The 13,378-nt window shown below is 44.9% G+C and overlaps 1 protein-coding gene across 1 annotated transcript; it reads right to left on the bottom strand.

Moving 5' to 3' along the window:
* Positions 1–5,838: 5,838 nt before the first annotated feature.
* MTRES1 (mitochondrial transcription rescue factor 1) lies at positions 5,839–10,157 on the bottom strand. The gene is made up of 4 exons (XM_064412847.1): positions 10,045–10,157; positions 8,181–8,610; positions 7,286–7,358; positions 5,839–6,291 (listed from the first exon to the last, which is right to left on the bottom strand). The coding sequence occupies exons 2-4, from the start codon at positions 8,600–8,602 to the stop codon at positions 6,115–6,117; spliced, it is 672 nt and encodes a 223-aa protein (XP_064268917.1). The 5' UTR covers positions 8,603–8,610; positions 10,045–10,157; the 3' UTR covers positions 5,839–6,114.
* Between the last annotated feature and the right edge of the window lie 3,221 nt (positions 10,158–13,378).

Genomic DNA, 13,378 nt, shown 5'->3' with positions numbered 1-13,378 from the left:
GGAAGTGTCTTGCAGAATACATAATCCTAACAAAACCAAACCTCCATCACATTCACATTTTCCTTGTACCTCATCTAAGTGGCAGGAGATAAGCCCTTACACTGTATTATTGTTACCCACTATATTCCTCTTAACTTTTGTAATTTTCTGGATGCTGTCATTTCTAGCTAATGGCCGTGAAAGCCTGTGACATGAGCAGACCACTTGCTTTCTCCATCTCCTGGTTTGTTCCATCATGGAACTGTGGTCCCCACTGAGCATTTTGCTTTGATTAACAGTTCAGAAGGAAGAACTTTGATTCCCATGGAAAAGGAAGAACTGTAATAGAGGAGAAATAAAGCTTTTCTTTTCCTACTTCTTCCCTTTCTTACCCACACCCCAAGATGAAATTGAATAGAGCAATTTTAGCTATGTTTTTAGCTATATTTTCCTTAATTTCTGTTTTAAAATTTAGTGAAACTGACTTCCCAGTCATAAATGGGTGAAATTGCTATATGTCCAGTCACACTAAAATTTATGTTAATAGAGGAAAGAAGTTATTATTGGATTTTGGAGGAAGATCAACTAATTAGTATCTATACAGAACACACACTCAGAAATATCAAGTAATCACTCCCAATTTCCTTCACAAATTTCATTATAGCAAAGCAGCTGTTTGTCCTTGTTTCCAGAGGCATTTTGTAGTCTTGTGTGTTAGAAGTTACTTCTCTGGAAGGTAAAATATTCCTTTAGTAGTTACACTTTCAGGAATGTCTCCCTTTGGTTAGCTCATATGGCAGTGTGTTAGTTAGTTCTACTATGTTCTAAATGTTTCCTGTGAGAAGAAAATCCCAAGGTAACTGTCAGCTGTGGAAATAAGTCACTTGATAGGATTGCATCCTACATTTGAAATCTGACCCCTTGTATAAAACCAGGAGTTTGCTATTGTGTCATGTAATGCTGTCCCTTGTCTCTTGCTCCTTATCTCTCTCTGTTCCAAGAGTTCAAACAAAAGAGGGTCTCCTCCCTGTAGTGCTTGTCTGTATGCAGAAGCACTGGAAACCAATGGATTTTAGCTTCAGTAGTGCTCAGATGTGCATGGATCACATGCATCCCTTTGCATTCCTTTCCATTCCATGCCTAGCTCTGTAATTTGGTAGATGCTGGAGGCAGACTGTCCTGTTCTGACTTGCCATTACAGGAAAAAAACAACCAACCCCAAGAAACAAAACAACAAAAAAACCAAACCAACCCAACCAACCAACAAAACGCCAAACCCAGCTCCCCATCAGAAATGCTTGGGTGCTCTTCTGTTCTAAGAAAAAAAGATTTGCTTATTATATGTCACCAGAGGGGTCAGGGAATACACCCTGCCTGTCTGTCAGTGTGTAGGCAGCAGAACTCTGAACCTATTCACGAGTGCCAGTATATGCCTGCTTTAGCTGACCAGGCTCTCTTCTGCCAGACCAAAGTCCAGCTCCTGTGGGAGCAATTCCCCACTATTCCTTAACAGGGCTCTCTGTCCCACGCCCTGCTCCGTAGTGCAGGGTGGCCCACGTGAAGCAGATTGGGTGTAGCACTGCTCCTGCAGCAGGTGAGGCACACAAAGCTGCCAGGTAATGCTGTGGGCTGTGCCATGTCAGTGGGCTCCTCCATCCACAGTCTGACAGTGCCTGCCTCTTATGGGGCCAGGCAAAGTCATTGGATCAGATCATTGGGCTGTGCAGGGCAGGCAGGCTGCACATTGCAGGTCCATCCATGAAGATGGGATTGCCTGTGATTAATGCAGAGGTAGCTTGGACAGCACAGTCATCTGGGCAGCCTCCTGTGAACTTGTCAGTCGCTTCTCAAGCTGTCCAAGCCTCCCCTGTCCACCTCTCAGCAATATCTTCATTAAGAAGCCCTTTCATATAGTTCCTCCATCCCCAGATCAGTTTCTGTGTGCTTTACATGCCCCAGCAAAAAGTCCAGCAAGAACTGTGGAAGTGACATGCCTGTTCATACACTTCCCAGAACACATTCTGAACCTTCTTTGGGTCACAGTTTTAGCTCACATGATATTTAAAGGCTGCAGAAACAAGTGCAACTTTCTTAGCAGTGTGTGACTCCAATAAAAAGGTCTGATCAATAGAGAAGCTTATCCAGGACAGATCAATGTAGCCAAGCGGAACAGCTACTCACCTTCCTGCTGTCATAGTTTTCCTCTGAGATCACCCTGCCTTGTGACTGAAGCTTTCTATTTTGGAGCACATGGGTACAGTTCCCTCTCCAACCATTTCAATCCTGAAACCACAGAGGGCTGTCTCATGCATCACAGGACTCCTTAGGAAGTCTGCCTTTCTTTTCCTTAGCTCATACCACTGGTGGATTAACATTTAAAACTTATGAAAGCCTGTTTCTATCTTCTGCTGTCAGTGAGGTTTTGGTGGCAGTCATAGAATCACTGAATGATTTGAGCTGGACAGGACCACTGAAAATCATCTAGTTCCAACTCCCTGCCATGGGCAGGGACACCTTCCAGCAGACCAGGTTACTAAAAACCCCATCCATCCTGGCCTTGAAAACTTCCAGGGATGGGGGATAATTGGATAAATTGTTTCAATGTCTCACCACCTTCAACGTTAAAAAAAAAAAATCCCTATATCCAATGTAAATTTATCCTCTCGCAGTTTAAAACCAGTGCCCCTTGTCCTGTCACTACAGGCTCTAGTGAAAAATCTCTCATCATTAGGAACAGGCTAGGTCTTGATTGCTTGTGCTCTTGTCTACTTTCGTTTCCAAAAGGCTTTTCCAGAAGTCAAAAATTTAACTTTTTGGCATACTACTGGATTTATATTCTGTTCAATTCAAATTACCTTGCTAAGTGCTCTTTGTTATGTTAATGGCTCTCAGGGATGCTTCTTCCCTGCTCATCTTGGATGCCAGGAAGGTGTTGACATTTTGTTGTTTGTTACTGTTTTTATCCTGCACAGAAGAGACCCTTTCAGAAAGTTAATTTCTTCACATCCATGCCTTAGCTATTCCCAAGACCCAGAGCATTCCGGGCATTTTTTGAGTAGGGTCTTCCTCTGGTCATGCATGCTCTGGTGTAAGCTACTATTGCTGGAGGTGACAGGCAGTGTGTACATGCTGGCAAGCATTTGACAGGCTGCTGACCAGCAGCTGGAGCTCGCTGACATATTACAGCACACCTCTACTTCTTTCTCTCAGCACCGCTGGAGATCATGGCAGCCACTTAGAATAGCAAGAATAAATGGAATTGGGGATGCATCTCATTTATTTCCATTGCAGTTGGTGCAAGTTCCAACAGAGTGGTAGCAGCAATTGCCCACAATGAAAGTACAGCCGGCTGTCTTCCTCTGGGTGCTCTGCAGAGTCCCTTCACTTCTGCAGAGTAAGGATCACCAAAATCCCCTAGGAAAGCTTTCCAGGATCATGTCCTCTTAAGAACAATTTTTTTAAAAGATCACAATGCCTGTAAATCAATAGGTAGACATGCATCTGCATCTTTAAACATCTACACAATCAGGGAAAAAAACCCAAACAAACCAAAATGAAAAACCAAAACCCAGCCAAACTAAAAACAAAACAGAAATCAAACAAAAAACCCCCAAACAAACAAAAACAAAACAAAAGCAAAACCAAAACCAAACCAAAAGAGCACAGATTTTAGCTATGCCTGAAGAAAGCAAGAAATTATTTTAAATCCTTCACTCAGCAGCCATCACTTTGAGGCCATGGAGAGGAACACCCTGCTTAAACTCAGCTATTGAGTAGCTGTTGCCATGGAAGAAAAAGTGTCCTGGAATATGCTCCTGCTGCCTCTTCAGGACTGTCTTTGTCCTTCTGGGCTCTCCGGACTAGGTTGGGAGCAGACAGTACTGGATGAACAGCTACCTGCTCTTACTGGCCAGCTTTCCTGCAGATACACACCTGTGTGTGGCTGTCTAAACACATAGAAACAAAAAAAAAATCTGCATACTTTACGGTTCATCCAACAGGTTGTGTTGGAGGAAGCACGTGTTTAATGTCACCAGTGCAAGTGGTTATTTCTGAGATGCCTGTCCTAAGTGACAGTATTTTCCTGAATGAATACAGACGTGAACTTCTCTCCCCAGTATGGTCTGACCTTTGCAGCTCCCTACAATGTCTAAGTATTAAATATCCACCCAAATGCCACAATGAAATTGATACATGACAATCTGAGATTTCATCTTCCTCTGCATGGTTAGTTAAACAGTAAAAATCAGCAGTACTTCACAGAGCTCCTCACTGATCTGTATCCTCCATGAGAGCAGGGTATCTATCAATGCCATGGTTTACTCGTAACTTCCTGACACACCTGGTGAGAAGACTGGCCTGGCTGAACAGAGAGCTTTGGCTGGAACTCAGTAAAAAAAAAGGAATGTTTATGACCTCTGGAAGGAGCAGTAGGCAACTCAGGAGGACAACAGGGACGTTCTGAGGTTATGCAGAAAGAAGAGTGGAAGAAACTGGAACTTAATCTGGCTACTGCCATAAAGTACATTTTAAAATGTTTCTATAAATACATTACCAACAAAAGGCTGGCTAAGAAGAATCTGCATTGGATGGGTGTGGGTGGAAATGTACTGACCAAGAAGGTTGAGGTATTTAATGCATTCTTTGCTTCACTGTCTAATAGTAAGAACAGTTGTTCTGGAGGCACTCAGACCCCTGAGCTGGACAAGAGGAAGAAGAATGTAGCCCCATAATCCAAGGGGAAATGGTTAGTCACCTGCTGTAACATTTAGCCACAAGTCTGTGGTGCTGAATGGCATCCACCTGACTGTACTCAGGTGGAAGAGCTCACGGAGCCACCTTCTATCATTTACCCACAGTCCTGCCTCGCCATGGAGGCTCCAGGTCACTGGAGGTCAGCCAGTGTGATGCCCTTTTACAAGAAGGGTTGGAAGGAGGATCTGGGAAACTACAGACTGGTCAGTCTCACCTCAGTGCTGGGGAAGGTCATGGAGCAGATAATCTTGAGTGCATTGTATGGCATGGCCAGCACAACAAGGGGATTTGGCCCAGCCATCACAGCTTTGTGAAAGGAAGGTCATGCTTGACCAACCTGATTTCCATCTGCTGAAGCAACCTCCTTAATGAATGAAGGAAATGTATGAAAGGCTGTGGATGTTGTCTACTTGGACTTTAGTAAAGCTTCTGATATTTTCCACAGCATTCTCCTTGAGAAACTGGCTGCTTATGGCACAGGTACACTATTCACTGGGTAAAAACCTGTCTGGAGGCTGGGCCCAGAGAGTGATGGGGAATGGGGATGGTCTCTTCTCCCAGAGAACAAGGGATTTGACAAGAGGAAATAGCCTCAAGTTGCACCAGGTGAGTTTTAGATTGGACATCAGGAAAGATTTCTTCACTGAAAGGGGTGTCAAGCATTGGAACAGGCTGCCCAGCGAAGTAGTGGAGTCACCATCCCTGGAGGTATTTCAATGGTGTGTAGATGTGGCACTTAGACACACGACTTAGTGATGGGCTTGGCAGTGCTGGGTTAAGAGCTGGACTCAATGATCTTGTCTCTTCAACATAAACTATTCTGATTCTATGATTCTCTGTCACCATGCAGCTTTCCTGCTTAGGAGTATGCCACTGCAATCAGTATCCTGCTGTATTCTTGGTATAGCAGCAGCATTTGTAAGCATGGAGTTGGTACTGTTAACCTTTAATTAAGATTAAATAATGAAAAAGGAACTTTACATAATTGAGGGCTTTCGCCCTATTTCATGAAAACAAGAGATAAAACAAAGAAAGCCATCTTGCTTGATGTGATGTCAGCTTTAATGTAACCTTTCTGATTAGCAAAATTAGACAGCAATTAAATAGTGATCAAATCAGTCTTTATTGATTCATTATTTATAAGAAACCTCCTGGAAATGTAAGTGTTGGATCTTTTAACTTACAGTACCACAAGACAAAGCTAACAGCAAAAAGTGACAGGCTTTATTGCATGATTATTGTTGTACGCAGCAGAGCAAGATAACATTCTGACACAAGCCCTTAAAAAAGGGTACTGTAATTTTGTTCAACCAAAATTCATATTTAACAAAAAAATACGTTTTTCTGCAAAAATCTTACACTGCCACATGCAACCCCTTGTTACTTCAGTACATCCTGTTTGGGCACTTTTAAGTTTTTCCAACGCCTCAAAATAACTTTGTATTTTTCACTTTCAGTTTTGTCAGACAATTTTTTTAAGACTACCCGCATAACTACAGCAGTTCCTGTTTCTTTATCTTCACCTATTATGAGATCCAGTGTGTCACCAAGTTTTACCTGGAAACAGAAAGAGAAGATAAGTGATTATAAACATTCCCTGGGGGAAACAAATCCCCGCCATCTTCCTTCCTTTCCACTTAATATTCTTATCTCACAGGAGAGGAGGAAGGCAGCCAATACCAGGCCTATTATAGATCCTCCAGTGATGAACTTCTAGGAAAGCTGTGGCAATACACAATCATGTCTCATGACCTTCCCTGCCAAGAGCTTCACGCTCCATGTTATACAACCAACACCTAACTCTGTGAAAAAGGTTTTGTGTATGTCTTTTCTTCCTGTCAACACAGACACAAAACAGCAAAGTGCGAAGTTCTTCCTCCTGCCTTTAAAACAGTTTAAAGTGTTTCAAAGAACAGAGCGCTCAGCAACTGCCTGTGCTCCTCTCAAAGGTCACAGAAGCAGTACACCTCTCATAAACCAGCCTTAACTCCATGGGATCAGGAATCAAAGCTTCTCATCATATTGCCCTTTGATGACAGTAGCCACCTCCGAGGATCAGCTCACATAAAGAAAGGCTTGGTAGAAGTGCATGTCTGGTGACCCTTCTGGCTCTCTGCTAACTGGTCCTGTGTGCTCTATTACAGGTACAAGAACCTTCCCTCAGCCACCCCAGTTTCAATCCCTTTCTATCACCAAACTTCCTCTTTTTCTTTAATCATGTGCCTGCTCCACCAGTATCTCAGATTCAATCATTCCTACTCCATCAACCTTGCATAGTGATATCATCACTTCCTTCAGCAACTTAAAATGTTCCGTCCTTGTTGCCTTCTCCTGACTTTCAGACTTAGATTTGACTCTCCAACCATACAAGTTTCCTGTCTGCCTTAGGGAATAAAGTTTTACCCAGGGAACCATGGTCACACCATCCCCCCCAGGTGGAAGTAATGTTAGCAATGCAGTGCATTCACCTTTGCAGAGTGATCTAGAGGGAAAAGACTGTGCCTTAGCTATATTCCTGTACCATATTAAAAAAAAAATTTAAAAGTCTTACAGTTCTACTTTTCTTCCACAGTTTTTCTCCATTCAGCCTGAGTTCATTATTGTAGAATGCATCTTCTACTTTACTGAAGAAAAACAAAGTTTTATTGCAGTTAGTGCAGCAAACCAAATGCAATTGTTTCTTTGCAGAAACACAACACCACCATTCATGGGCAAGGCACATTTCTACACCTCTAATTTGTGTGTAAAGGACACCTTCACTTAAGGTGAGGACAGATTTGAACTGGAAGTAAAGAAAAGGGCTTTCACAGATATTAAATGAAATAATAGCATATAGTTGCTCTGTGCCAGAAAAGCTGTTTCTAGAGATCTGTCTCCTGAATATCCATTAAATAATATCCCCTTTCCTGCACCAGCCAGTTTAATAATTTGTTTGTGATCAAGTTATACTAATATTTTGTTCCAACAACATAGTGATATCAGAGTTCTGCTGGTTGCATTAGATCAAACACTGATATATTCATACACTGCACATTTACCTGGTGGATCTGTGAAGCTTATACTTACCAGCCCCTATTTCTCCATTCATTAAATAGTGCATTATTTTATTCCCTCAGTCTTAAATTAGACCTTTTCATATTACACAGTACAGTATTTTGCATTTCCTTAATTTTAAATAAATATGAAGTGATACAAAATGCCTCCTCAGCAATCTCAGAAATAGTGCAGAGGAAAAGCAGGGAAAAGCAAAATCAGGCTGTTTCAAGGGAGGTAGGGTGAAATAAACAGGAACATCCAGACATTCAAAACATAGATTTAGAGAGTCAGAAAAAGCTACACCAAAATAAAACCCCCCAAAAATACTGAATTATTCCAGCAATAAAAACTTATCAAAAGTCAGATGCATGACATCTTTCTCAGTAGCAAGTTGTTTCTTCTGTACTTACTTTCTTGCCATGTCTAGACCAGCTTTCAAGATCACATCATATCGAAGAGACTGCACTACTTTTTCAAGATCCTTGTAATCTTTTACTACATTGGGGTCATTTTCAAATTCATCTTCCCAATTACTTTCATCTTCATCCTCTTCTTCCTCCTCTTCTTGTACGCTCTGTCTGCTCCGTTTAGAGCTTTTGCTGCTTTTGTTCCGCAGAGAAAGTACTGAGATATACTCTGGAGAGAGTCTTAGTGCACTGGGTCTGACTGGGGAAAAACTGAAACATCTGTAGTTCACTGTGCTTGCTTGACAGCTACAGAATAAGCTTCTCCTCCAAGTGGGATACAGTTTATTTGAGGGAAATTTCTCCCACAGTCCGAACCAGACATTTAGGTTTCTGAAAGTGCTGATGGGGAGTCTGAAGCCAGTCATAGCATAACCTAAAATAAAACAAACATTCATATGTAAAAATGAGCAACCGCTTTGACGGATTGGAAGGATTTCCCCACATATGGCATAACAGTTCCTACAAAAAGATGAGTATCCAGTTCCCCATACAGTGATGCATCACCTGAAAGCACAAGGCTTTAGGTGGCTTTATGATCTGACTTTCTCATACGCTGGCCAACACTACAAAGAGCTAAGACACCAGATGAGAAACAAATGCAGAAAAGCCCTGCAGAATACTCCTTTTATAATTCCTTTTCTGGTGTTCAGCATTAACTGTGCAAACACATTTGTGGCACTTCCCTCCCTATATCCGAAATACATTTCACAGAATACACAGAAACGCTGCTATCTGTGTCATAAAAAGCACAGGGAGATCTCTATTTAACATGAGTCATTGTCAACACAAGCAAGTTGCTGAACACTGCAAGCAAGCAAATCCAAAGAAGCCGAAAGCTGCTTAACCTCCGTTTCTGCTTGCACCACAACACTCCCGCGTGGCAGAACGCTGCACAACGTCCCCCCTGCTCCTCCAGAGGGGAACTGGCGCCGTGCTAGAGCTCGGCAGAAACAGCACGGCTCTATGTACCGCAGCAGGCGTGACCCCAGGAGCGACACCGCAACAGCAGCCTCCCCGCTGCTGCTGCTCCTCTCTAACCCGGGACAAGTAGGTGGAAACAGCCCAAAACACCCCAACGCTCTCAGAAACTGATTTACAGCCCCTGCTAGCTGGGTGCTGCGCCGGCTTTTCCTGCGATCTCATACCCACGGAAACACGTGCTTCCTTACGGGATTACTCTGGTTTCCCCGCACCCAAGTGACCCCTGCCGAAATAGTAAATGAGGCGGTATCTGTGGCTGAGAAAGAAAAAAAACCCTGATCAGTGAGAGCAATTACTGGCCAAATAAAAATAACCACACCTCCCCTGGCTTTTTTTCTCGTATCTAAATATGTGAACTTAAAATATATGCAAATAGTCTTAATTGCAGGACGGGACAGCGATTGCAGGAGACACAGGCCTCTCCTCACTTCGGGGGCAAATTCCAACAGTTATTTGAACGCGCAAACAAATATTATTGCCTCTTTTTAGCGCTCGACCTTCGTTTGTTGGGCGCAGGCCCGCGGGTGCAAGCGGGCCAGCAGGGCCGCGAGCCCGCCCGTGGCAGCAGCCGCGCCCTCTCCGCCGCGCTGGAGCCCCGGGCGGCCACAGCCTCGCCCGGCACCCCCTGACCCGCCGGCGGGCGCCCGGTGGCGGCGGGAGCGGGCGGCCCCGCCTTCCCTGGCGGCTGCCCCGGGAGGCCGCAGGGGCCCGACCGCCGCCCGGCCGCCGCCCGCCGCCGCAGCGACCGGCCCCGCCGCCTCGGAGCCGCGGTGCCCCCGCCCCGGCCCCGGCCCCGGCTGAGGGCGGCCCGCGGGCGCGGCGTTACCTGGGTGCCGCGGGCGCCCCGGGCCCGGGCCGCGCCGCCGTCCCCGCGCCGCCGCTCGCCCGCCGGAGGCGGAGCCGGAGCCGCCGCAGCCCCGGCTCGGCGCCCTCTGCCGGGGCCGGGCCTCGGCGGACCCGCTCCGCGCCCGGGGCGGGCCGGGCCGGGCAGGGCGGGCCGCCCGGGAGCCGCTCCTTCTCCGGCCCGTGCCCGCCGCTCTGCCAGCCCGGGCGCCTCACGGAATCACGGAATGAGCGAGGCTGGAAGCGCCACAGTGGTCATCTGGGCCACCCTCCCTGCTCAATCAGGGTCACCCCAGAGCACGGGGCACAGGATTGTGTGCAAGCAGTTGCTGAGTATCTCCAGTGAAGGAGACTCCACAAGCTCTCTGGGCAGCCTGTTTCAGTGCTCGGTTATCCAAGCAGTAAAGTTCTTCCTCATGTGCCGGTGAAACTTCCTGTGCTTCATTTTCTGCCTGGCGCCCATGTCCTAACAGTTGGCACCACCAGAAAAACCTGGCTCCATCCTCTTGGCATCCTCCCTCTGGATATTAGGGGCTGTCTCTCCCCTTCTCCGCCCTGTGCCGGCCGGCTGGGAGCTGAGGCTGGAGGGAGCTGGGAGAGGCAGGAGGGCAGCAGCTGGAGCGGGTGTCCTGCCCATCCCTCCTCGGCAACCCGGGGGCTTCCACGGGAGGAGCCCTCTGTGCTTGGGCCACCTGTGCCCTGTCCTCTGCTGTTCCAGTCTCCTGCTCCACTGAGATGTGCTGGAGCTGTCTCCCATTATAATTTTCCCAGCTTTCTAGGGAAGTTTATTTTTCTGTGTTTTCAGCCCCTCATGCTCTGACCACATGCCCAAACCAGAAAAACATGAAAATATCTCACTGGTGAAATCACTCCAGTAGAAGCGCAAGTTTTCCAATCACAGATTGATTTGAAGGGCTTGGCCACCATGGCAATTTGATCCAAACCCCTCTGTGGCTTATATTTTCCCTTATCTTTCTTACTTTCCTTCGCATAACATCTCCCTTTTGCTCAGCATCTCCATTACTGGGGGTAATCCAAATTCCTTTTCTGTGGAGCTCAGAAACTAGGAGAGATCCATCCCCTCTTCTGTCTTCTCTCAGATTTCTCTACGCTGTGCACCAGTCTCTTTGTGCTTCTGAATGCTCTGATTTCTCAGCATTTGGGGAATTCTCTGTATCCATACAGAGCAGGCACAGAATGCAACCAGACTGGTAGCATTTTGCCCTCATGTCAGTAGCTGCACAAGGTTAAGGGTAATTTTGGCAGATGGAAAAGCTCCTCAACTTTACAGTTTTGCTTTAAAATGCTGGCCACCTCACCTGACAGACCGGTCATCCCTTGGAAAAATACTGCCAAATCTGAGAAGTGATATAACTGCAGAACTACTGCTGAACAGCAGCTGTGCAATTAGCATGGGCATTATAAGTGTTTGCTTAATTTTGCACCTGTATAAACTTTGTCATGAAATGTTTGAATGGGAAGTTTTTATATCTGGGATATTTGGTAATGGAGCAATTAACGGGCAAAGCTATTTCCCCTCCTTAGAAACTTCACTCGGAAGAAATCTCCGAACACCTCTGTGTCTTTATGCATTTTGAATGTTCCAGTGCTAAGTTCTGTGAGATTCTGACCAATTTCAGTTGAGAATATAGCCTCTAACTTTTTTAGCACTTTCCCCCTATACATCATAAAATATACATACATACTTACTGGGGGTGGGGGGGGGAAGAATGGTAAGAGTAACTTTCTTGCATTCATAGTGGAAAATAGTGGTTTAAAACAGAAAAAAAATGTCAAGAGCAGCATGGATTCCCTTAGCAGAAATGCTACCTTCTCCAAGGAAGAAAAAAATCCCTCAGCCAAAACCCAACAAAAACCACCCCAAGCCTCTTTCCATACACCCCATTCTCTTCAAATCTTTTGGAATTTGATTTGTCTCATGTAGGATTAAACTAATGATCTAACATTGCTGAGAGTGAAGTTAACTTACTCTTTGCAAAGCAAAATATAAGTATTAGTGCCTTTCTATGTTGTTCAGGAATTACACATCCATATTACACCTTCATATTGAACAGCAAGGTAAAGAGTGTGTCTGAAGTCACCCCGTCTTTTACATTTTAAAATGTGATGATACAGTTGCATCTCACAGAAGCAGAAATTAATCAGATGCAGAGGAAATGCAACTTGGTTGTCATGAACAGGCATCACGAATCTGATTTATCGCATCATTTCGCAACCCCAAACAGACACATCACCTCTGTCACACTTGCTTAATTTCCTAGTCCAGCTAAGAGGGCAACTGTTCCAGTTGTACTAGTTGGAAAGTACATCATGTTATTATTACATCTCAGTCATGAAAGCAGATGCTTAGCAAAGTTTTTTGGGCTTTCCCCCCCTCCACCCTCCCAGGATTCATTCAGCCCTGGACTGTAGAGGAACTTCAATGTCTCTCAGGTCTTCTTGTCAGACTCCCTCCGTGCCACAGAGTTGAAGGGTCATGAAAGAGAACTCCCAGCCTGGGTCAGTATGCGCCTTTTTAACAAAAAACAATGCAAAAATTAAGTTAAGAATGATTAATCCTGCATTGTGTATATAGAACTGTAATTACAACCGAAATGTTCCGAGGGGGTAAAGACCTCAGTGTAGCTGTTCTCAGGCTACCATTAGATGGCAGTGAAAAGCTCCTCTCAAAGCAGTCATGGGCTCAGGCTTCCTGCACAAAAGGCTTTGCTCAAGCACTCAAGACTCTGAGCAGGATGTTCTTTAAGCTGCTTTCGGATGACTTTTTTTTTAATATAAAACCTCAGCAACATACAGTCAAAAGTTTCAGTTTCGGTAAGAAACAGTTATCATTCATCTCTGACAGATTCATGGTGATAGATTTTTTTTTTTTAATTAGTCTGACCAAGATATGTTCTTGTCATGGCTTTTCTCATAGAATTGATTTTTTTTTTCCAGTGGAGTCATCTCCTCTCTAGGAAGGGTAATTCCTCTCTTGTTTGATTTTCATTTTGTGTATTTCACTATACTCTCTATGCCATTCACTCACAGGGAGATTAGTCTTTTAGGTTTGATAGCTCAGAGAAAAAATTCTCAGTAGCTTTTGACCTGTATGTTTGAATCTGTAACTGGGAATTCCCTCCCAACAGCCTAGGGTTTTTTGTTACCTTTGTTTTCCTGCAAGGTCAGTCAAGTGACAGCGCTGGATCTGCTGACACTCATTGCATCTTAAAATAAAGAGCCCCATGCTGCCATTTGAGTGCTGTGAGTAGCTCTGACTGACATTCTGTAATGCACATCTCACCAGATTACTTGTC

This window comes from Passer domesticus, chromosome 3 (genome assembly GCF_036417665.1).
Source record: "Passer domesticus isolate bPasDom1 chromosome 3, bPasDom1.hap1, whole genome shotgun sequence".
Classification (NCBI taxonomy): Eukaryota; Metazoa; Chordata; class Aves; order Passeriformes; family Passeridae; genus Passer; species Passer domesticus.
Note: the sequence above shows the minus strand (reverse complement) of the source record. Positions and strands in the feature narration are given on the sequence as shown.

What these genes read in the sequence shown, in the direction of transcription:
- MTRES1 (XM_064412847.1), bottom strand. Translation starts at nt 8,602, where the DNA reads ATGACTGGCTTCAGACTCCCCATCAGCACTTTCAGAAACCTAAATGTC. An exon ending in GGTCTAGACATGGCAAGAAA is followed by an intron (nt 7,359 to 8,180) that starts GTAAGTACAGAA and finishes GTTTTTCTTCAG; the next exon opens with TAAAGTAGAAGATGCATTCT. An exon ending in TGTGGAAGAAAAGTAGAACT is followed by an intron (nt 6,292 to 7,285) that starts GTAAGACTTTTA and finishes TTCTGTTTCCAG; the next exon opens with GTAAAACTTGGTGACACACT.